This window comes from Lontra canadensis, unplaced genomic scaffold (genome assembly GCF_010015895.1).
Source record: "Lontra canadensis isolate GAN:19392208 unplaced genomic scaffold, GSC_riverotter_1.0 scaffold162, whole genome shotgun sequence".
In the NCBI taxonomy this organism is placed as follows: Eukaryota; Metazoa; Chordata; class Mammalia; order Carnivora; family Mustelidae; genus Lontra; species Lontra canadensis.
Window position 1 is genome coordinate 2219525 of NW_022631156.1, and position 23953 is coordinate 2243477.

Below are 23953 nucleotides of genomic sequence, written 5' to 3' on the forward strand. Positions count from 1 at the left end.
CTTAATCTTAATAAAAATCCTGTTTTCAAAGGCCTATCATGTAATGGACAAAACAGACCATAGGAATCACTTAGTGTAATAGTTTAATACTTGCTTTTTCTAATATCCTTGCCACAAAGTTGACTAGTCTCTTTTTCCGTTGTGAGGAACTCATCCCTTCAATCTTTAGATAGTTATGGACGTTGGGAACTTATGCCTTATGTTGAGATTATTATTTTAATTAGTTTTAACTATTTTAAGTTATAGACTATACATTTCTCTCTACACCTTCATAAATTTTAGCATTTGCCTCCTCTTTCAAGTAGTATGTCTGTGTTGGGGAAGAAAATTAATTTTCCCTACTCTTATGAGTTCTTAGCTGAGACCCCTGTAAAAAAGGACACAGTAACAAACGAAAAACAAGGAGTTTTTTAGCACATATACTTCATGTGTACATGGGAGATACCCAGGAAAAATGAGTAACTCAAAGTGGTGGCTTTTGAATTCAGGATTAAATATCATCTTTTGAATTCAGGATTAAGTATCCTGATATTTAATATCCATCTTTTGGATTCAGGATTAAATATCATCTTAACAGAGGAAGGGGACAGGAGATATAGGCCTCTCAGAGAATAGTAACTGATTTTTAGGGAACATGAGTGGGTTCTTAGAAGAATAGAGGGCAGGTATAATTGTGGTAAGGTTTGTCTGGGTGTGGTATCTTCTTCTTTTCTTCTTTAAGATTTTATTTATTTATTTGACAGACAGAGATCACAAGGAGGCAGAGAGGCAGGCAGAGAGAGGAGGAAGTGACCCCCCGCTGAGCAGAGAGCCTGATGTGGGGCTCGATCCCAGGACCCTGGGATCATAACCTGAGCCGAAGGCAGAGGCTTTAACCCACTGAGCCACCCAGGTGCCCCTGGTTGTGGTATCTTCTTTAACTGCCCTCTTCTGTGGTCATTCAGTTTTCCTGGTCAGTGAAACTCCTGGGGAGGGAATCTCTGACAACTGAGTCTCTTTTGGAGAGACTGGCTTTAAACAGCTAAGGGGAGCTCACAGAAAGCCTCTCACTGCATTTCCCATTTTTTGAGTGCCTATGGCTCAAAATAATCAATATGTCAAATTGGCATATTCTTTTTAATTTTTTATTTTGCATTAACATATATGTATTATTAGCCCCAGGGATACAGGTCTGTGAACAAATTGGAATATTTTAGAGTGGCATGTCCTCTAAAGAGGACATGCCACTTTGCTTCTCTTTGATTGAAACTGAGCTAAACTCATTACTTAAGACAGGTGACAAATAATGCTCTTCTATTAATTATTAGCAGGTATCTTGACAAGGATTTTTTTTACTGGGAAAAAGAGTTCTGTGAACTTGACTGTGTCTGACATTAATGTGGAAAAAAAGAGTGATATTCACTATGTAGTTGTTGACCTGAAAGATATGTTAATTCCAGTTTCTCATACTAGTTTAGTATATATTACAACATATGACAAAGTCTTCTGCCTTGTTAAAATGTTAAATAATGGCTAATTATAGCCTCAAGATTATCTTTTTTGTCTCTATATAAATTAATGTGTATTAAATCTATTCAATTCATTTTTCTTTATTTTATTAAGTCTATATATTGGTACCTATTTTATTATGTATTGAAATTCTATATTAACATCTTTTAAATGCCTTAATTTTTCCCAGAACTGTTTTTTTTTCCTAAATGTTCATAGATATTTTAAATTTAATTCATAACTTTTGAAATACTAATACTCCTTTTTTTTTTTTTTAATTTAGTCCCCTTGTTCTGTGTTCATTTTGGTCCTTTCTCTAGCAATCAGTCATCAAGATGAAATGTAACAAGTTCTTTAGGGAAAATACTTGTGTGGAAGAAATGAAGAGAAAGCAGGGTATGACTAGGGAAGCTTCAAACCTCATTCATTCTGACCTCAAGGAAGGAAGAGGGAGATAGGTTTGTGTAGAACATCCGAGTTTAGTGTGCCATAGAAGTAACTTCTATGTCATTTAAGTAAGTTCCACATAATGATCAGGGAGCCCTCAAATCATAGTCTGACATTGGAGAAATTCAGTGTCTCCCCGGAAGGGACCCACCATAATATCTCTACTTTTCTCAGTGATGTTCTGAAAGTAGCCCCAAAGAAGCATGGCCTGCATATAAAGAGCAGTAAACTTCAGAGCACAAGAGAACCTTGGTCAACGTGCTTCCTATACTTGGAGATTTGGGGGACACACTTTCATTGCCACCACATGGCCAGATCTGATAAGAAGTTTTCTATTTGAATCTTCTGGAAAATAACCATAGTGTCATAATCAGAAAATATATTTTATCTATCTTTCATTTAATCCAGACAGAAATATCAAAATCCTAACAGTAGTTCAAATGCATATAACTTAAGAATACATAGACTCCTGTAGGTCAAGTGAGTTAGCATTCGAAGAATATTTGACCTTCATCCCAGAATGATGGACTGAATACACAGGGACTCACTTGTCCTCGGTTCTAGAGGTAAATATCATGGAAAGGTCAGTGTGTCTGGAATAGATCATGGAGTCTAAATGTGAATATTGATTTTGAGTGGGAAATGCAATACCTCACACAATTTACCAAAAATTTTACCAAAGACAATTATTTACAAATTTTCCAAACAAATATGCTACCAATATAGACATACCTTTGGCATTTATTAAAATAGAAGTGTATCAACATTGATTATTAAACTTTGAATGATTTAATGCCACATTTGTATTCATTTTTAAGGATTCATGTATTTTAAAATATACTTTCCATAAAAAAAACAAATTTAAAATTGATATTTGTATGTCTATCAAATAGAAGGGGCAAATGTTGCTAGGGTATTTTTATGAACCTCTTGAACAAGTTGATATTTGCTAACTCTTAGAAAAATATTGAGTCATATTTAATTTCCAGTATTATTCAAATTTAATATATTAAATCCAAAATAAGAATATTACACATATAAATATCTTGACACCTTTTAAGAATTCAAATACCTTGAATAAAGAAAATAATCTTTTCAGTTTCTGTATTAAAGTAAAAAATTGATACTTTGTTGTTAAATTTGAATTAATCTTGTAACAAACAACAGTGCAAAAATTTAAATACAACTTATCTTTAAAATAAGTTTCTCAGGAGGCTTTATATTGAAGAATAAAAAGAGTAGATTTTATAAAACTAAAAAGGATTAACAGTTCACCTCTTGATATGCAAAAACAGAAAAAGTGTAATTTAAAAATCCAGAAATCCATTTTTATATACTATGAAAAATGAAAACAATGTTATCAGAATGGCCAAGGAAATGGTGAGTGAGCATTTCTAGTTAGCATTGCATTATTCAAGAGAATTAAGTTTACCTTATATTGAGGAACATTGCATTATTCTTCCGTAAACCACACAAGTTTGCACTTGGGATTTTGAGAAAAGATTTTTTTTTTTTTAATCAATAAGTACAATAGTTTAGGGAGAACTATTCATCTTAGTTTCAAAAAATGAAAAAGAGTAAAGCTATTAATATAAAATAAATCCACATGCAGAGAGCCTTACTTGTTTGCTTATGTTATTTACTATTTTAATTTAGATTTATTGTCCAATATGAGAGTTGATTTTACCTGAACATAACATTTCCTGTCTTTTTATGGTGCTACTAAAATCTTGCCTCAAAGATAATAGATTTTGCATCTTCAGCTAGTGAAAGAATGACTCTGGCAATCCTTCATTTCAGCATTCACAGGCTCCCTCTGCATCCACATGGAGTATAATTCTCCTCCACATCCTCAAGGTTGTGGTAGAGTCTGACATTTGTTCACAGAGCAGAGTGAAGCCAGTGCACCAGCAACAAAGGATTCAAGTTTGAGCAGTTTAGAATTTGAAGCAAGTTTTCACAAACAATGTTATTACTGATGCTGTTCCTCTTCCATTACTTTATATTTATGGAAAGTGTTTCATTCAAGTCCAACATATAATAGGTCACGTTATTTTTATTTTATTAATTGTTAATGCAAATTTTTCTGAGGCAATACAACACAACAGATACCAAGGTTTGAAGCCTGGCTGTTGGATATCAGACATTGGTTGAACTTGGACAAAGTTATGGAAACTCCTTGAGACCAGCTTTCCTAGAGATACAATACTTACTTTATATGTGAAGGAAAAAGATTTGCAAAGATCCTGGTGTGGAACATGTGCTTAATAAATAATTGTGATATTATTACTTAATAGGCTTATCCCAGGTGTTGGCCATGCAAAAGTTTTTTTTAAGATGTAGGCCTTGTTCTGAAAGAGTTTATACACAGAAAAGAGGCCATACTAATTGCCTGTCTTGTGGCTTTCTGCCAGGTGATGATGTACAAAGCTTTCTCTTCTGATTGGAAGAAGTGGAGATGACTATACTTCTTGTAGAATATTATTTTATATACTTTTAATATACAGTTAGTATATTATCAAAATAAGAGAGGTAGAGAGGAGAAATTGCCAAAAGGCAAATTTTGGTGTATGGAAGGTAAAGAAGACAATAAGCAAACCAAAATGTCACAAGCCCATTTCTTTACCATTATTGATTAAGAAACCATCACCAGTTTCTTGATTAAAAAAAGAAGAAGAAATCCTCGTAAAATACCACTCTAGTTGCAGCATGTAGAATGGATTTCTGGTTTGAATGTTAGTTTAAACAATAATGTCTCAAATATGTATGTGATGGTTAAAGATACATGTTTTTTATGACCAGATATGGCTTGTTATCCTTAATTTTATCACTGACCCATTTTTGTAAACAAAATAACTCCCTCTGCATTTGTCATGTAGAAATACAATCCTACACACTGACATTCCTGATCTTCACTATGAATCAACAACAGAGTTGTTGGCGAAGCCTGTTTCTATCTCAGTGATCCTGTAGTCAACTTGTTTCTTTGCAGAAGTTTCCAGAATATTCTGTGAGCTGCAGTTTCAGTTGAGGGCAGGATGAGATAGATAAAGCTGAAAAATTAAAATTATTTCTCCTTGAATTAAACTAATCCACCTGGCATTTTTGTCCATTAATGTATTCAACAACCCCCCCCTTTTTTTTTTTCAATTTAAGCACAAATATGGTCTCTCTAAAATTCATGATCTCTCTGTTGGAGAAAACAAACACTGAAAATATGTACAGACAAGATAAAATGACTGCTGTGTTCAAATGGCATTTGTTCTTCTCTTCATCCTGCCAATGAATATGTATTGAGAAGATACAGGGTGCTAGGAATAATAATGGTGGACAAAATGTACATGGTCTCTGTCCTCAGAGATCTTATAATCTACGTAGTAGGCAGAAATTAATAAAATGATCGTTGTTATTGAGCAAGAAAACAAAACATACAAGAGCTTTACACTGAGTCAAATTACTTATCGTGTGCTTCTAGAATGTCTTGAAGTCAAAGTCTTAGCATAGAGCATAGGGATCTCTGGGAGAGACTCATAGGTGGTGAGTCAGATGGTGAAGGCTCTTATGAGCCCCATTACCAATTTACCAACTTGGTTCATTATCACGGAGGAATCTGAAGATGGTGTTAAACAAGAGACATAAGCAGAGGCATTTTGTGGAAGATCGCTCTGCTTCCACATTCTATGGGGAAAATAGATTTTCACACATAAATATTTAAATGTTGATTTGCAATCACAGCATTTTTATCCCCAATTATAATGGTGGAGTCATTCATCTCCAGACTGCTTGGAGCGTAATAGCTGTGCTGTTCGCTTCATCCTCGTCTCATACTGTGTCATTTCTGGTAAACTTTCCACGTGTGGTTCAATGCCATTAAACAATGTATTCAAGGCCAAATCACACAGATATGCACACACTAGGAGAGTGGCAGGGAAAGATACACGAGGCGATTGCAAACAAGGGAAAGCAGGAATTACTATATTAATGCCCAAAATGTGTAATTCAAAGCAGAAAGAACTAAACCTGAGTATGTATAGAGTTCATACTCCCATCTGAGTATGTACACATTCATCTCAGAATGTAGGTTTCTTAAGTGGGAGAGTGGCATTTTCCCCTTAACTCTATCCATGCATGTAGTGTCTAATGTTAGTGAAGATCATGTGATTTATTGCCCAAAGCAGGGCACTATTGAGAGTAAAGGGGACACCCTATAATACTTAAGCTAGGACGATGGGTGTGAATAGGGACTGCCACAAGTCAAGCAATGATATGATCCTTAGTACGTGTAAGTGCAGTACTTTGCCCAAGACGGGTAGCCTATAAGTGCTTGGTGACTCCTGGATGGATATTTATGGCCGGAATTGTATTCGAAGTGAGATTTTTCCTATGTGCTTCAATCATCAATTGCTACAGAACTCCCTTTCCGAATGTAATAGCTTAAAACAACAATTTACTATTTCTCATGGTTCTGTGGGTTAGCTGATCTCGTGTAGGCTCAGTTATGCTACTGTCAAAGCTCAGCATGCAGGGGACAAATTTAAACAGGCAAGGAGGAATCCATGCAAAGCTACTGCAGTCAGGGAGCGAGGCCAGAACTCAGCCTGAGCTCACCTCTGCTGAAACAAGGGCTGGGGAGTTGTCAAGAGCTGGTGTGCCCGGGGACCGGCCACCTGGGTTTGTAGATGGCCTCCACCTAAAATAAAAGCAAACTTTCTCCTATTTTCATGATAGGATGGTTTCACAATTTGTAGCGATTGTCACCAAAGTCTGGATCCTAACCTCAGGGACATAGGACTCTATTGTCCCTGCTGATTGCATTTCAGAGTCAGGGCTCCTGGGTCCTGGGTTGTGAAATAGGAAAAGGCTCTTAAAAAGATTTATGTCTCAGGGAGGCTGAGAAATCCTTTCCTAGTGCAGGTTCTCCAAAGTAAAGTAAGAAAAGAGAGATCAGGGACCTCAAGTCAGGAAGAAGCCTGTCTGAAGTATAGTCAGGCTGAGGGGGATTTCGGGGCTGCCTTGGCCAGTAGACATCCGGCTGGTGGGTGGGGTGGTATTTGAGATTCTCATGGAGATGGTCTGGCCTGTCTCCTCATGGAGACTTCCACCCTCCACATGCAGTTTTAGGACACATTAGAAGCCTCAGGGTATTTTGAGTTTGAGTCTTGAAGTCCCAGAAAGTCACTCCTGTCCATCCCTAACATGTACACACACACACAAGCACAAACATACACTCACAGACACATAGACTCAAACATATACACACGCACAGTCATGCACAAATAGTCACAAACACACACACAAAAACATATACTCACATAGACACAAACATGTCTTTTACTGATCAAGCATATTCATGAGACAGACCAAATTCAAAGGAGGGGGAAATAGACTCCACTTCTTGATGGAACTAACTGTAAAACACTTGCTTCTGTCTTTTTAATACACCATAATCTATCTTTCATCCACCATTATTCCCGTTCCTCCCACATGCAAGAACAAAGAAACAAGAAACACACTGTAATGATCTGCAGAAGTCTCATCCCATGATGTCATCATGGTTGAAGCTCTGGGTCACATCATTTAAACTAAATCCAAATGTGGACAACCTCCCCCAGGGGTAGCTCTTCTTGATTCAAGGACCTGGGAACTGAAAACATTTGCCTTCGGTGCCATGATGGGATGGGGACAGGAGAAGCACTCTCATCCCTGGCTGCTCTGTGCAGCGGTGAACTCTTTCAGGAAATCTCCTGAGCTGAACCTGCCACCTCATTAGTTCCCAGGTTCCTCTCTTCCACGTGACTATAGGTGGCAAGTGTGCTGAGGGTTTTGAAATGCCACAATGAAGGCCGCCCTCTGTCCAAACTTGAACAACTATTCCGTCATTGCTTCTGCAGTCCGAGTGGATGGTGAGCTCACCCCTCCTCCAGCATCCATCCGCAGCCCCTTATTTTCCAGCCAACGCCTGAATGCCAGATTCCAAGCACTGCCACGTGGTTAGGTTTTTACGATGGTGCCCCACTTCTAAGAATGTATTTGTCTATCTATTCTCTGTCTCTAAGGTTCATGACTAAAGACAAAAATAGTTTGTATTTTCTGAAGATCCTGTGAGTTGCCTGGATCAGGGTCCCCTGGACATTGTCCTGCAGCAGGAGTGGCTGGGATGGCCTGACCTTTCTCACCATGTGGTTTTCTCTGTCCTTTTTGTACTTAAATCAGTGACTCTGGGACTTCCCACGTGGCACATCAGAGCAGCTCTCCTTCCATCTGTGTGATGACTGAAGCCAGAGGCTCTGCCTTCAATGAAGCTACATCACATGACTTTCTCTTTCATTTCTGTTGGTCAGAGCAATGGTGGGAATAACCTAGAAACATTGGAAAGGGAACATAAACTCTGGATGAGAGGAAAAGTATAGAAATGTGGTCTGTTTTTAATCTATTGACCATGCCCAATAGTCTCTTAACTTCGTCAGCAAAAAAAGTGGAAGAACAGATAGATTAGAAAAATAAAATATCTTATGAAAATATTTCATGGAAGGACATGTCCCATTACAAATGATAACATTTACATCTCAGTTTTACAAATGACTCCCAGGATAACATGATTATCATTATATATATATATATATACACATTTATGTGTGTGTGTGTGTGTGTGTGTGTGTGTGTGTGTATATATTATATATATATATATATTTCTCAATGGGTCAAGTAGGTATTACTCAAGAAGAGCAGAAATCAAGTTGCTGGGCAGGTACACTAAGTATAGTGAATGTTTGTACATGGATGTCTTTGGTACATGGATGTTTATAACCCTTTGCTAATGGATTCTAAATAATATGTTACCATATTTATGGAGAAATTTTGACACAAAGTCTTGTCTGTCAGAACAACCTCTTAGGTATTTTAAACTTTGTTCCAAGTTTAATAACTGAGGATGGATAAAGGAACTGGGTAGGGGAGACCTAGGTATAATTCTTCCCAGGTTTACTGAGGTATGACTGATATACAATATTGTATTAAAGTGCACAATGTGATGGTTTGATATATGTGTATATTATGAAATGATTACATTTAGTTAACATCCACCACCTCATGTGGTTACAGTATTTTTTCTTGAGATGAGAACTTTCAATTGCTACTTTCTTAGCTACTTTCAAATAAGATTGGAAATTTCTACCCCTTGACCACCTTCTTCCCTTTTAGCCACTCCTGCCCCGCCCCCTTGACTCTGGGAAATACCAATCTGTTCTGAGTTATGATTTTTTAAGATTCCACATATAATGAGATCATACAGTATTTGTGCCTCCCTATATGACTCATTTCACTTAGCATAATACCTTCTAGGTCTATCCATGTTATTGCAAATGGCAGGATTTCCTTCATTTTTGTGACAGAATTATGTATGTATAATATATATTTTATAATATAATATATATAATTTTTTCTTTATCCATTCATCCGTCAGTGGGCACTTAGGTTATTTCCATGTCTTGGCTATGACAAACAGTGCTGCAGTGAATATGAGCATACAGAGAACTCTTCAAGACAGTGATTTCTTTCCTTTTGTCATATGGTAATTCTACTTTTTACTGGGTCATATGGTAATTCTACTTTTTGTTTTTTGAGGAACCTCCATACTGTTTTCCACAGTGGCTCCACCAGTTCGCATTCCCACCAACAGTGCATGAGGGCTCCCCTTTCTCTGCATCCTTGCCAACCCTTGTTATTTCTCATCTTTTTGATTCTTACTGTTCTGACAGGTGTCAAGTGATATCTTAGTGTGGTTTTGATTTGCATTTTCTTGATGATGAGTGATGTTGAGCATCCTTTCCTGAGGCTGTTGAACATCTGGACATCTTCTTTGGAAAAAATATCTACTCTGCCCAATAGTCCCTCTGCCCATTTTTTCATCAGATAACTTTTTGTTTTGTTTTGTTTTTTAGATATTTTGGATATCAACTCCTTATTAGATATATGATTGGCAAATATTTTCTCCCATTCCATAGGTTGCTTTTTCATTTTGTTGATGGTATCTGCAATTTTTTTAAAAAGCAAATACAAAAATATTTAAAAATTAGTTAAATCTGAGATCAGATATATATCTTAGAGTAAGTTCCTTATTTTAAGTTTGTTTAAAATATTTCATCATTGGGGTGCCTGGGTGGCTCAGTCGGTTAAGCATCTGCCTTCAGCTCAGGTCATGATCCCAGAGTCCTGGGATTGAGCCCCACATGGGGTTCCCTGCTCAGCAGGGAGCCTGCTTCTCCCTCTCCATCTGCCCCTGCTCATGCTCATGCTCTCTCTCTTGCTTACTCTCTCTCTCTCTGAAATAAATAAAATCCTTAAAAATATAAAAAATAAAGTATTTCAACATTTAAAATATTTAAAGAAAGTCAGAAAATTTTTTTTTTACCTTTTTATTGCTTCATTGTCTTTGGCTTAATAGTGGTGATTGTGCTGGATAAAGGATTTTGCTTATAGTTATCCTGATCATAATAAAAAGTAAGTCTAGAAATAATGTATATATTACAACTTCTTTAGCAAAATTTTAAATGAAAATAAAGTTCCCCACTTTCTAAATAGTGACAAATTTATCTAATACAGTATTGAATACTGACAATATACTGTCCTTCATAAATGGCATTAGTGTACTCTTTTTCTAAGGTATGAATAATATTTAATGAAAAAAAATGACTTCTTTCTTTCCTAAAAATTCCATCAGATCTTGAATGTGTATTTTTATTATTATATGCCTGTATTTTATTACTTAGTCATGTATTTGAGGTAGTGCATTTTTCAACTATTAAAAGAGAATAAAATTGAAATATCAAATGCTCTATATATGTATTCCTTTGTCTTTTTTTTATACTATTTGTATGATCTTCTAATAGATTTCAAGATTCTATGGTGACTTCTCACCTTTATATGACTATTTCATACCAAAGACATTGAATCTAATCAATAGAAAATAACAAATAAAAACATTAAAGTCATTTTTGAAATTTACTCTTATACCTTTCAAAATTTCAAATGCACAAATTCATCTATAAAGGAAAAAGAGACACTCCTGTGTAGGTAAATGAGCCAAAACATGAAACCATTTTCTCAGAGATCATTACTATGTGTACATATAAATTAAATTTTCTGCCAAACCTTGCAGCCCCTGATTCTATTGAGTTACTTTATAGGTATTTGAAGAATATAGAATATAAATAGTGAGCACCATGTTTATTACTGAATCAGGGATCTAATACTAATATACTTACCCCATTTTACTATAATTTTTCATATAACTTTCTGGTTTGCCTGAAAGGTGATAAATTTCATGAAGGAACAATCCATTTCTTCTCTCCTGTCTTTGTGTTTTTACTGCCTAGTGAGTGCCAGACATATAGTATGAATTCAATAGGTATTTATTGAATGAGTGGGTGAACCTCTATAAATAAGCTCACCAAACTTTAAATGATTTTGTGATTGTATTCTTTTAAGATTCAGAGCCCATATCTACTTACAGTGATCCCACCCCTGGTTGTTATTTTTGAATGAAGACAGAACAAGTCTATGGATTTAAAGGTATAAGAAATAGTAAAAAGAAAAATATTATCCTTATTTTAGATGTAAAATTATTCTATGATTGAGAACTAGGACAGGAAAATCTGAGTGCTTAAGACAATCTACACTATTAGCCAAGAGCAATATTACTTATTAAAAGCATTCAAATTTTTTCTCATATATTCATTAGCAGTTCATTTTATTGAGATATTATTTAAATATTAATAGAAATCAGTGAGATCATTTATCTTGCTGAAAAGGGGATATTTATGCCTATAATTTTATAACTTTAAACTGTTGAGATTATGAGAAGACTTCAAAAAGAATGGCTAGATGTTTGCATGCCAGTTTCACTATTTAAAGAGATAAACTTATTTTTCTGCTCCTTTCCCAGTATAAGCTCTGAAAAAGAGAGTAATGTAACTTTGGATTCTGAATTCTGAGGAAATTTTTAAAGTCACTAAGTTTTGGGGTGCTTGGGTGGCTCAGTCAGTTAAGTGTCCAAATCTTGATTTAGACTCAGCTCAGGATCTCTGGGTTGCAAGATTGAGGCCTGCATTGGGCTCCACACTCAGTGTGGAGCCTGCTTGAGATTCTCTCCTTCCCTCCCACCCTCCCTCCTTTTACCTCTCTAAAAATAAATAGATACATGCAAGCATAAATAAAGGAGCAAACAATAAAGTTACCAAGTTTTTTTGACCCCTAGACTAATAATGATCAAATCATCTTACCTCCTACCTTTTAAGTAACAGTCTTATTATGTTTGCTCTTATCATATTATTTTTATCACATTAAACAAGTATATACATAAAATTCCAAAGCCCCATGTCCTCACAGAAGTGCACCAAAACGAGGATCTCTAATGTTATATGTATAATTACAGATATTTCATTGGTACATATTTGTTAGCATTTTAATAAAGTTGCTTCTTTTCATTTTTATTATGGAAGGTTAGTTGACACATAATGGTGTGTTAGTTTCAGGTGTACAAGAGTAATCTGACAATTGTGGGCATCACTCCGTGGGCTCCAGGATAAGTGTCAACACCTGTTAGCATGCAACATTATTACAATATTGTTGCTTGGATTCCTTTTGCTATACTTTCCTCTCTGTAATTTATTTGTTTTATAACTGGAGGTTTGTACCTTAACCCCCTTCAGCTATTTTACCCCCCTCCACCTCCTTCCCCATCTGACAATGACCAGTTCATTCTCTGTGTTTATGAGTCTGAATTACCAGTTTGTTATGTTTTCATTCCACATAGTAGAATCATACAGTATTTGTCTTTCTTTGTCTGACTTGTTTCATTTAGTGCAATACCCTCTTGGTCGATCCACGTTGTTGCACATGGCAAGATTTCAGTCTTTCTTATGGCTGAGTAATATTCCATTGTATACATACATCACATCTTCTTTATCCATTCTTCTATAGATGGATACTTACATTGCTTCCATACCTTGGCTGTTACAAATAATGTTGCAGTAAATATAGTGGTGCACATATCTCTTTTAATTTGTGTTTTTATTTGCTTTGGAGTAAATATCTAGTAGTAGGATTACTAGATCATATGGTATTTCTGCTTTTGACTTTTTGAGAAACCGCCATGCTGTTTTCCACAGGGGCTGCACCAGTTTGCATTCCTACCAACAGTGGGTAAGGGTTCCCTTTTCTCCCCATCCTCACCAACACTTGTTATTACTTGTCTTTTTGACACCAGCCAATCCATCTGGCACGAAGTGATATCCCATTGTGGTTCTGATTTGCATCTCCCTGATGATGAGTGACGTTGAGCATCTTTCCATGTACCTGTTGGCCATTTGGATGTCTTCTTTGGAAAAATATCTATTTATTTGCCCATTTTTAAATTGGATTATTTGGTTTTTTGATGTTGACTTGTAGAAGTTCTTTTTGTATTATGACTATTAACCCCTTATGGATATATAATTTGCAAGTATTTCTACCCATTCAGTAGGTTGCCTTTTCATTTTATTAATTATTTTCTTTGCTTAAAGTGTTCAAGTTTTATTTTTTTTTTGTTCCCTTGTCTATGAGACAAACTTGCATATCAGTATAATATTTATACTAAACTTTTAGAAGTATAGCCAATAGAATAGTGTATTAATAAAGCCATAATTTCTGGAGTACCTACTCTATGCTAGGTTTAAGGTAATCTTTTTGTCCACATTATGTCCCTTAGTACACTCCACCATCTTCTGAAGTAGGTAATGTCTCCATTTTACAGGAAAAAAAAAATAAGAAGAACTTGTAGAAGTTCTTTATGTATTATGGATATTAGCCCCTTATGGATATATAATTTGCAAGTATTTCTACCCATTCAGTAGGTTGCCTTTTCATTTTATTAATTATTTTCTCTGATTAAAAGTGTTCAAGTTTTATTTTAATCTTATTTCTATTTTAAGCTAATGAATTTTTGCAAGGTCACATAGGTAGTAAGTAAATTCTTAAACCAGAATTTTATAAATGATTTTCCTATGGTTGTTCTAAATCAGAATCTTTAAGCATGACAGAGAAAAAGATATGAAAATTTTAATAAATTCTTCAGATAATTCTTATCAAGTTTGAGAGCCAATGACTAAGCAAAATTAGATAAACTCTATTAATGTGAATAATAAATGAAACCAATGAACATATACACCCTAGATTGCAGATGTAGCTTCAGGTAGTTTTCTGGACTTGAGAAATGGTTTACTACTCAGGGCTCCAGTTTTCTTCTCTTAAAGATGAGGATGCTTCATGTATCTCAAAATAGCAAGCATCTTTGGAAAATATGCAAAAAAATACAGCGTCTAACTATTTGTTTCTTCTTCTTCTTCTTTTTTTTTTTTTCTATCTACAATCTATCCTAAAAATTCTGGGAAAGCTGACATTTCTCTCCTGATTCATGTCTTTTTAAAACTGCTTTTCTTGGTTAAATAAGTAAAATCAGATCACCCTGATGCAATTGCTCCAAGGTTACAAATAATAGGAGTTCTGGTGGATGCTTTTTTTTTCTTCCCATTTTCATTAATTCTCTTATAGTAGATATAAAAACAATTCCTTAATTGACACTGATTTGCAAATATATTGAACTCAAACATGTCAAAATAAATTAGATTTGTCTCTCAGTAGAAAGAAAGCAATAGAGCCAGATTGAATCCCAGTGAAATTTTATAGCATCTATTCACAAACACTTTTATATCCTAAACTGCACGGCATTTAAAATAATTAGGAGCTTTATGTGACACATACAACATTTACTTTTATTGTTACTTCTTGAACCCAACAATAAAAGTAGATTTTAAATTGTAGAATAATTGTTTCATCTCTATTTATACTATAAAATGGGGTCTACCATTTGAAAACTGCAAAGTCTGTTATTTTAGCATAGTCATTATTCAGATGATTCAGATATGTTAAAATGTATTTAATTGAGACAGATTTATTGTCATTTATATTTTCAGGAAAAAAATTGAAATGTTAAACAGATATCTATGAATTAATTTCCACATCCTTAAGAAAATTACACTGTAAGCATTTTGCATATAAATCCTATAGCAGTTAACTTTTCTGGGCCACACTTTATCTGCAAAGATTTATTTCTCTTAAACGACAGTCTTGGAGTTATTTTGATCAATTTTCTTCTTACTAAAATGCAGCTGTTCATACTACATTCATACAGTGTAGTGTGATTGAGCAATAAAAAGTATAAAGCCACCAAAAGACATAGGGGAAGCTTAAAGTACATACTGCTAAGAAGCCAGTCTGAAAGGATGAGATACTGTAGGATTCCAACCATACAACAGTCTTGAAAAGGCAAACTACGCAGACAGCAAAAAGAGTGGTGGTTTCCAGAGGTTCAGGGGGAAAGAGGGGTGGGTACCTGAAGAAAAGGAGAATTTTAGGTGACCCCAACAATTCTGTATGGTATTATATTGGTAGATGTATGACATTATAAATCAGTCTAAACCCACAGAACTCTACAAGGCAAGAGTCAACAAGGCCTCATGTCAACAATGGACTGTAGTTAATAATTATGTATCAATATTGGCTCATCAGTTTTAACAAATGTGCCACACTAATGCCAAATGTTAAAAATAGAGCAAACTAGGGGTGGGAGTTTGTATAGGAGCTTTATACTTTCTGTTTAATTTTTCTGTAAATCTCACACTGCTCTAAAAATCAAAGCATGATATCCAAAAAACATACAGCTGTTATACATGTAAAATTTAGGGGAGGCAAGGACAATGCAAATAGCAAGATTAATGACCTAATAAAATGTACATTTGACATCTATAATAATTGAATTTTTTCAATTGAAATATTATTTATACTTTGTTTAATAATTAGCTTAGGTTATTTTGGTCTTTTTCCTTTTTTCTTTTTTTTTTTAAGATTTTATGTATTTATTTGAGAGAGAGAGAGAGAGAGAGAGAGCAAGCAAGAAAGCACAAGCAAGGGGAGCTGAGCAAGGATCCCGATGTGGGACTCAATTCCAGGACCTGGAATCATGATCTGAGCAGAAGGCAGACGCTTAACCGACTCAGCCATCCAGGCGTCCCTAGTTTAGGTGATTTGGGAATTTTAGTCAGAATCTGGGGGGTTTGTTTAAAATGGCCAATAAAGCCCAAAATGTTGCTCCAGGAGGGAAAAATAGGAGCCAGGGCTACATCAAGTATGTCGATACACACAGACATCAAATCCACCTGGATCAAGCTTTGTGATAGATGCCCTGAAGGCAGGTTCCAGGTATGAAACTATGAATCTCTCCAGTGTTCAAGGTCTGTATTGGTTAAAGCAAAAGCCACTGTCCTTAGCATGCTCCCAGCAGTACCTCTTCTGGGGAGGGTGGACCCAGCTGATTGTTTGACTCTAAAGACTCATGGGAAAGCTGTGTAGCTACACTTCTGGGCCCTTTGTGATTCAGCTGCCTCTTTGATTATTGAGAGTGATTTTGCTCAATTATATTGGCAGTAAATCTAGCTTTAAAAAGCAGAATTCCTTAACTTCAGACACCTGATACCTATTTGTTTTGAGTGAGGTGTTAAAAGTTTAAATTGGAAAAGGTTATTGATGTATTGTTTATTATAAAGTGGGTGAATTGCAACATTTTTTTTTAAAGTTTCTGAAGAATCCTTTATTTGGCCATAATTCTTTGCTTCTGAAATTAACCAACAGATTTGACTGTACTCCACAGAAAGAAGGCGGATAATGATAAGTCACATGACCTCAGACTCAGGATGGGGTTGGACCAGAAAGTACCTTACAGATAGAACTCTAAAAATCATAAACTGTCAGCCTGTAGGTCAAACCAGGTCAGAGGATGCCTTAAAAAATAAACTCCTGGGCGCCTGGGTGGCTCAGTGGGTTAAAGCCTCTGCCTTCGGCTCAGGTCATGATCCCGGGGTCCTGGGATCGAGCCCCCATGTCTGGCTCTCTGTTCTGTGGGGAGCCTGCTTCCTCCTCTCTCTCTTCCTGCTTCTCTGCCTACTTGTGATCTCTCTCTGTCCAATAAATAAATAAAATCTTTAAAAAAAATAATAAACTCCCACTGGCTCCTAAAATATAAAAGTTCATAGAATTCCCAAAAAAACTTGAGGAGTACCCAGGTGGCTCAGTCGTTAGGTATCTGCCTTCGGCTCAGGTCATGATACCAGGGTCCTGGAATTGAGCCCCACATCAGGCTCCCTGCTCAGTGGGGCATCTGCTTCTCCCTATGCCTTTGCTGCTCTATCTTTCTCTGTCAAATAAATAAATAAAATCTTTAAAAAAAGAAAAAAAAACCTTGAACTTCCTTAATCCCATTTTAAACTCTCACCACACTAGCAACATAGCATGGCAGTTACCCTCATTAAATAGAGCATCAATGCCACCTGAGTCCTCCCGCCCACCTGGTTCCCTCTTAATTGATGCCCAGTCCATGTCATGCCGTTCCCTTACCTCTCTGTCCTCTCTGTCAGCCAGCTTTACAGATCCTGATTTACACCAACTCTTTCATTTTGTATTCAAGTAACATGAGACTCCTAAGGAAATATATAATTTGCCCCAATCATGTAACTGGTACTTTTCAGGGCGTAAAACAAAAATAAAACAGGGTCTGCCTTGCAATAAATAGAAAAGAATTGAAATTTTGTGATCTAATGCTCATTATCATGGAGGTTCATTTAATTCTAGCCAGGAGAAAATTGCATTTTTATAGTATGTTTTGATTCTGGTAGAAAGAAGTGTGTAGGAACAATAAAGCAAAGGTTAATGAGGAGATATTTTGTCTAGAAAACAAATCCGTTTTAAACACTTACTAACAAATAGTATTTTAAATGCTTTTAGTGGTGTGCATAAAATTTAAATTCCTTTTAAAATGATGCCAGTTACTTTTTCCAGTATCGATCATTTCCATCCTAATTGTACAAAAATATACATGAAATGTTGTTTTTAAAGTTTGAAATGAACGGTGGCATTTTTCTGGTGTTAAAGCTGAAGGTACATTAGCTGCAAACTTTCTATTTATGTACTTTATAAGGATCAAGAAACTAACTATGGAAAGCATAAAATTTAGTTCTTATGAGTAGCAACAAGATAAACAAGTCAACAATCTAAGCAACATTTACTTTCACAAGAAGAAATTCAGTTTATGTTAGTCATCCCAGAATGGGATGTTTTCTTATACCAAAATAAACTTTTATGGTATATTGACCTGTCATAAGTTAATTTGTTGCTCTTAACATTCAAGCCATGTGTATCAGTTATCTCTTGCGCAAGACAATATTTTTATAAACTTAATGACTTAAAACTACACATACATCATCTTGAAGGTTCTGTAGGTCAGAAACCAGTTACTTGCATTCTGTGTTTTCTTGTCTCACATAGGTTTGAACCAAGGTGTTAGCTAGGGCCAGTGTCTCATCTGAGGCTGGACTAGAGAAGAGTCTGCTTCCAAACTAGTGGTTGTTGGTAGAATCAGTTATAAGTGGGATGTTGGGCTGAGAGCCTCAGTTCCTTGCTGCCTGGTGGTCAGACATCTCACCTTCATTTCTTGCCTTATGGACAATTCCACATGTCCCCTTCATTCAGTCCGGCAAGGGAGAGAGTTAGAGTCCCCTAGCAAGAGGGATCTTGAAGGATACAGTCTTATGTAATGTAATGACTGGGTGACATCCCATTTTCTTTATGGTATTCTGTTGATTAGAAGCAAGCTGGAGCCTGGCTGTCTTGTGAGAGGAGAGCGATATGCAAAGATCACAATGTCAGGAGGGGCTGTTACTGAGGTCCATGTCATAGACTATCCTGTTTCCATCTCTCTGATTTTTCATCTTTTCCAGGTTTTTATTGCACCAGCACCATGGTCTATCAATAGGCAATGCAACAAACAGCACATGGTCTCAATGTCTCCTTTACCATACAAAATACCATACAAAAGTGTATCTATTTATCATCAAAGCAGTCCATCAAAACCAACCTTAATGTTGCTTTTGTGATTCTCTTCCTTTTTGTGGTAGACTATTATCTTTCCTGCTCAAGGTTACCTAAGGCATCCATATTCCACTGAATGGACACTGTGACAATGTGTAAACAAATTGCTCAGAAAATATAATTGTTATCTCAGATATGTCACTTTAGAAGTGTTTACCTAGGCAAAGGTATCCTTTTCTAATCTAAACATGTTCTTGTTAATTAGTGGGGACCTTCTTGGTTGGAAATCATAAAAATCCTAGATTAAGGAGAAATTAAAGACTATTTTGGTCACTGAAATGATGAGCTTACCTAACTCCAAGTACAGCAGCATTTAGATATTAGCAAAATATAAGGGACCTATTTTCAACCTTACTTCTTTCATTTGTGTTGGTATCATGATCAACAAGAACCTGATCAATGTTCTCATAGGGTAACATCAAACAGCATTAAAATTCTTCCCAAAAATGTTTCCTAGTACTAAAGATAAAATTTCTGGGCAAGACTCTTTTTACATGAGACATCAACACTGAGCAATGAAGATAAAACACCCTCAGTGACTGGAGATGGGTAATGTGTCTATTACCCAACTATTATCCACACCCTGGGGACACAGGCAGCCTTCACCAAACCTCTTAGATGTGGTATGGGGGAGTTGTGGTTATCCGCTGTAACAAAAGAAGGCAGAAGTACATGTGAACATATAGACATACTTGATCATTTTCATTAAAAGTTATATGGATTAGTTCTTACTCTTTCGGGGGAAAAAGTAGTTATTGAATATGCGATGAATATATAGAGCCCCATTAGGCACTAAAGCACCTATAAAATAGATCACTTTACATTTTGGTAACTTAACCAAGCATATGAACTATGGTGACAAAGGACACAGCTATTTGGACGTGTTTATAAAGAGTTGTATGTAATTAATATTCTGGACCATATGTTTGTAGTTCAGGATTTGTTATAAAAGTGTCTGGTGATGGGGCACCTGGGTGGCTCAGTGGATTAAAGCCTCTGCCTTTAGCTCAGGTCATGATCCCAGAGTCCTGGGATTGAGCCCCACATTGGACTCTCTGCTCAGCAGGGAGCCTGCTTCCCTTCCCCTCACTCTGCCTGCCTCTCTGCCTACTTGTGATCTCTCTCTCTAAAAAAAAGAAAAAGAAAAAAAAAGTGTCTGGTGAAGTCAAAATACAATTGCACAGTGTAATCCAGATTAGAAGAACTGAGAGGATGGAGATAAAAACGAGGAGCAATATTAGGAGAGTAAGTATGAAAAGAAAATGCCAGTGGAGGAAATTACAGTAGGATTTGTCTTATCAGCTTGAAGCAAGATGTGGGAGCTCAGAGAAGTTGGACACACTAGGTAGACTGACTGGGCTATTTACTAATTTTTTAAAATCTGCTGGATCTGGGTAACATAAATACTTGTATATTATAAAAGTGAGATTATTTCCATTAGGTTATAATTAAAGTTATGATAGCCTAAGTTACAGTCACCAATACTGTAAAATAAATGAAGATTTTGAGAACGAGATGTTTTGTTGAAAATATCACTTGGAAATTAAGCGAATATCATCGTACTGAGGGCAAAACCTGGCTACAGGTGAGCAAAATCAGTGAGTTCAAGAGAAAGGTCAGTATCGGGCTCCCTGCTCAATGGGGAGCCTGGTTCCCCTTCTCTCTCTGCCTGTCTCTCTGCCTACTTGTGATCTCTGACTGTCAAATAAATAAATAAAATCTGTAGAAAAAAAAAAGAGAGAAAGGTGAGTGTTGTGAGGCCATCTGTTCAAATACTTTCAGTACAGTTAGAGCCTCAAAGTAGAGCAAGAATAAGGACTAGAAAGAATCATCTGGAAGCTATTGGTTAAATATGCTAACGGCAGCAGCAAAAGAGCAACATTTTACTTTACAAATTGAGGTAACAAATTGTATCCTTCTATTGCTTTCAGTTCAGAAGGTAATTTGGAGAAACAAGTGGGAAGAATTTTTGTATGATGTTTGGCAGATAATAAAATAGTATCCAAAATTAAATTATATCTCAAATTAAAAATAATGCAAGTGACAAGACATTCACAACAAAGAGAATTTGCATAATTATGAACACAGTTTTTAGGGCTGGAGATTAATGTAGTACTTCTTTGAAAACTTCAGAAAACGTATTATTCAAATAAGTGCACTCATACATGAACTAGCATATTCTATTATTAAATTCAGAACTCTGTCATGACAAATAGGCTACAAAAAATGAATCCTCTTCTCTAAACCTGCAGACCCCCTCCAGTGAGTGAACTTGCAACCACAGGGACTATTGTTGGCGTGATTTCTGCAGCGGCCATCAACCAGAGTATTGTGTACTCCATAGTTTCAGGAAATGAAGAAGGTGAGTATGTATTTGGTCTGTGTCTTCACCATAAACTAACACACTTGGATCTGGGATTCAGTTTAGATTGAATTATTCTTTACTCCATTTTTCCTAATAAAAAAGTTATCCAACTTAAATGTAATTGGTACCTTTGTGCTCATCCTAATTAAAAAATTTGGTAGTACTAACAAACATGATTCCCACTCCCGCCACCCCCCCCCCAAGCTCAGGAAATACTAATCATCCAATTCTGGAAACTTTGCTCTTGTCCTCACTTAGGGATATTTTAATAATATTTCTTCAAAATTAATGCATCATACTTTCAGCTTTTGGTTATAATTATTGCCTACAGGGCTCTCTTCCCACCATTCTGGACCATTCATGACTCACTCCATGTCATAGCTAAGCTAACACTGAAGAAATTTTAGGATCATAAATAATTTTTAATGCCCAAAGAGCCACATCCATGATAAAACCCATGTACATTGTACAATATGATTCCTCAAGTGGTCAACTTGATATAAAATTAACAATTGTAAGTAAATAAATAATTTCAGTTTTGTGTACCAACCAGTATTCACTGAGAACAGGATGGTTTGCCAGCTTCTGGGAAAAAGTTCACAGCTGCCTTTCTCACCCATTCTTTTTCTTACCATTATCCATAGTTAGTGGTCCTCTGTTTTTCACTTTTGATAAACTGGATAGCCTGGCATGTCATAGTGGTTGAGATATAGTTAGTATACATTTAGGGGCACCTAGGTGGCTCAGTCCATTGAGCATCTGCCTTCAGCTCAGGTCATGATCCCAAGGTCCTGGAATCAAGTCCCGCATTGGGCTCCTTGTTCAGCCAGGAGTTTGCTTCTCCCTCTATGTTGCTCCCTCCCCCATTCTCATGCCCCACCCCCTCAAAAATAAATAAAATCTTTTAAAAAAGGAATAATCAATATACATTTAATAAATACATGATTATTCAATATTTAATATTTAGTAAGTAAATTAGTATAAAAGAAATGTGATTAAGCAATTCACAAGGAAATTATAAAGGCTCTTTTTAAGTATCTCAATCACCATTACTGGAAATTGCTGCTCTTGCAGCAAGGGCTGGACATCTTGCTTTTGTTACTTTCTTCTTTGTTCCTACTATGATGCTATGCCTCCTCCCTAAATATCACAAAGTTCTAATTCCTTTTAGTATTTAAAGGACCATCCAAATCTACCATGATGGATATAGTATGCGGTGCTTCCCAAATTTAACTGACTGATGCAACATTGTTTCATTGTTCCAGGAGAATCTCAACGTAACTAGAAAATTAAGAGGTTCACTTAAGTATACACTGATGATAATTTGAAGAGATGGAACATAGTTTCCAAAAGCTAGCATCCTGTAACTTTTATGCATTACTCCTGTTAACAAGTCACATTTTTAAAATCACAGTACCTTTTAAAGAGAATTCTCTTTTTTTTTCTTATAGTGTGAAGGAAATGACCAAAGAACTATATTTTAATTGCAGATATGTTTGGAATTAACAACATCACAGGTGTTATCTATGTGAATGCCCCCCTGGATTATGAGACCAGGACAAGCTACGTACTTCGAGTCCAGGCTGATTCCCTAGAAGTGGTTCTTGCCAATCTCCGAGTCCCTTCAAAAAGTAAGTTACATTACTTAAGCATTCTGTAAGGATTTTATGGTTCTTCTGCTCATTTGCTGATGAAATACATGTCCAAAAGTCATCCATACAGAACATAGGGAGATCAGTAGTACTTGGAGCTGACTGCCCATCCATTTTAATAGCTGATATAGAGGACAGTGCAGGGAGTGATTTCATACTCCTGATATATCAGAGTAATAATGCACCATCTTCAAACTGGGTATACGGTATTTCTAGAATCAACTTTATTCTTAAACCCACTATAAGGCTCTGTCGAACTCTCTGGAACATATATTGTTAATGGGTGCAGGACTGCTCGACATACTCTGAATTTTGTGGTCTCTTGTACTTACAGATTTTCTTAGCACAGAGGAAAATGCATCTTAGAAGAGCGACTAACATTTATTGTAAGTTATATGTAGCGTTATATTTAATTCACACCCATTTCTAGGAGATGAAAATTATTATTCCCATTTTACAAAGACAAGATAAGAAAAGGTTAAGTGACTTTTTAAAAATGACACTGTTGGTAAATGGAAACCCAGAGATTTAAGCAGACAGCTTTTGTCTCCAGAATCTTTCTCCAACATCTGTGTGATATAGTTTACCGACAGAAGAGAGCAAGTAAGGCCAATCTGTGAAGGCCGCCAGCAGAGATTCTGGGAGATATTACTAATAACAAGATAAATGCTGTTCCTTTCTGTCTGTTGAGGTAATACTTATTTGCACTTTGGGCAGTTCATCTTTTTATAATCACACCAACTCTTTTAGAATTTAGAAGACCCGAGAAAACCAAATTGAACTTAACTGTTAGTGGAACAGAGGCTCAGAGACAGCATGAAGTGGGAAACAGGCTCTGAAACAGACTCCTTTCATTCCGGGGTCCTTCCTGGACATTGTACACCAACACTCCAACAATCAGCATCTTTAGAAGGTTGCGGCGGGGGGGGGATGAAGAGCCTATGAGAACCCCAGGGTACAGGCATAAAGCCAGAGCCACATAACC

At 36.1% G+C, this 23953-nt stretch overlaps 1 protein-coding gene across 1 annotated transcript in view; it reads left to right on the forward strand.

The window, feature by feature from the left end:
- The window catches only part of PCDH15 (protocadherin related 15), a 1265671-nt gene that overhangs the window by 1098829 nt on the left and 142889 nt on the right, over positions 1–23953 (forward strand). Inside the window, exons 26-27 of the mRNA XM_032845308.1 lie at positions 21204–21313; positions 22807–22947. Of these exons, the coding sequence (XP_032701199.1) occupies positions 21204–21313; positions 22807–22947 (251 nt within the window). The remainder of the gene's footprint in view (positions 1–21203; positions 21314–22806; positions 22948–23953) is intronic.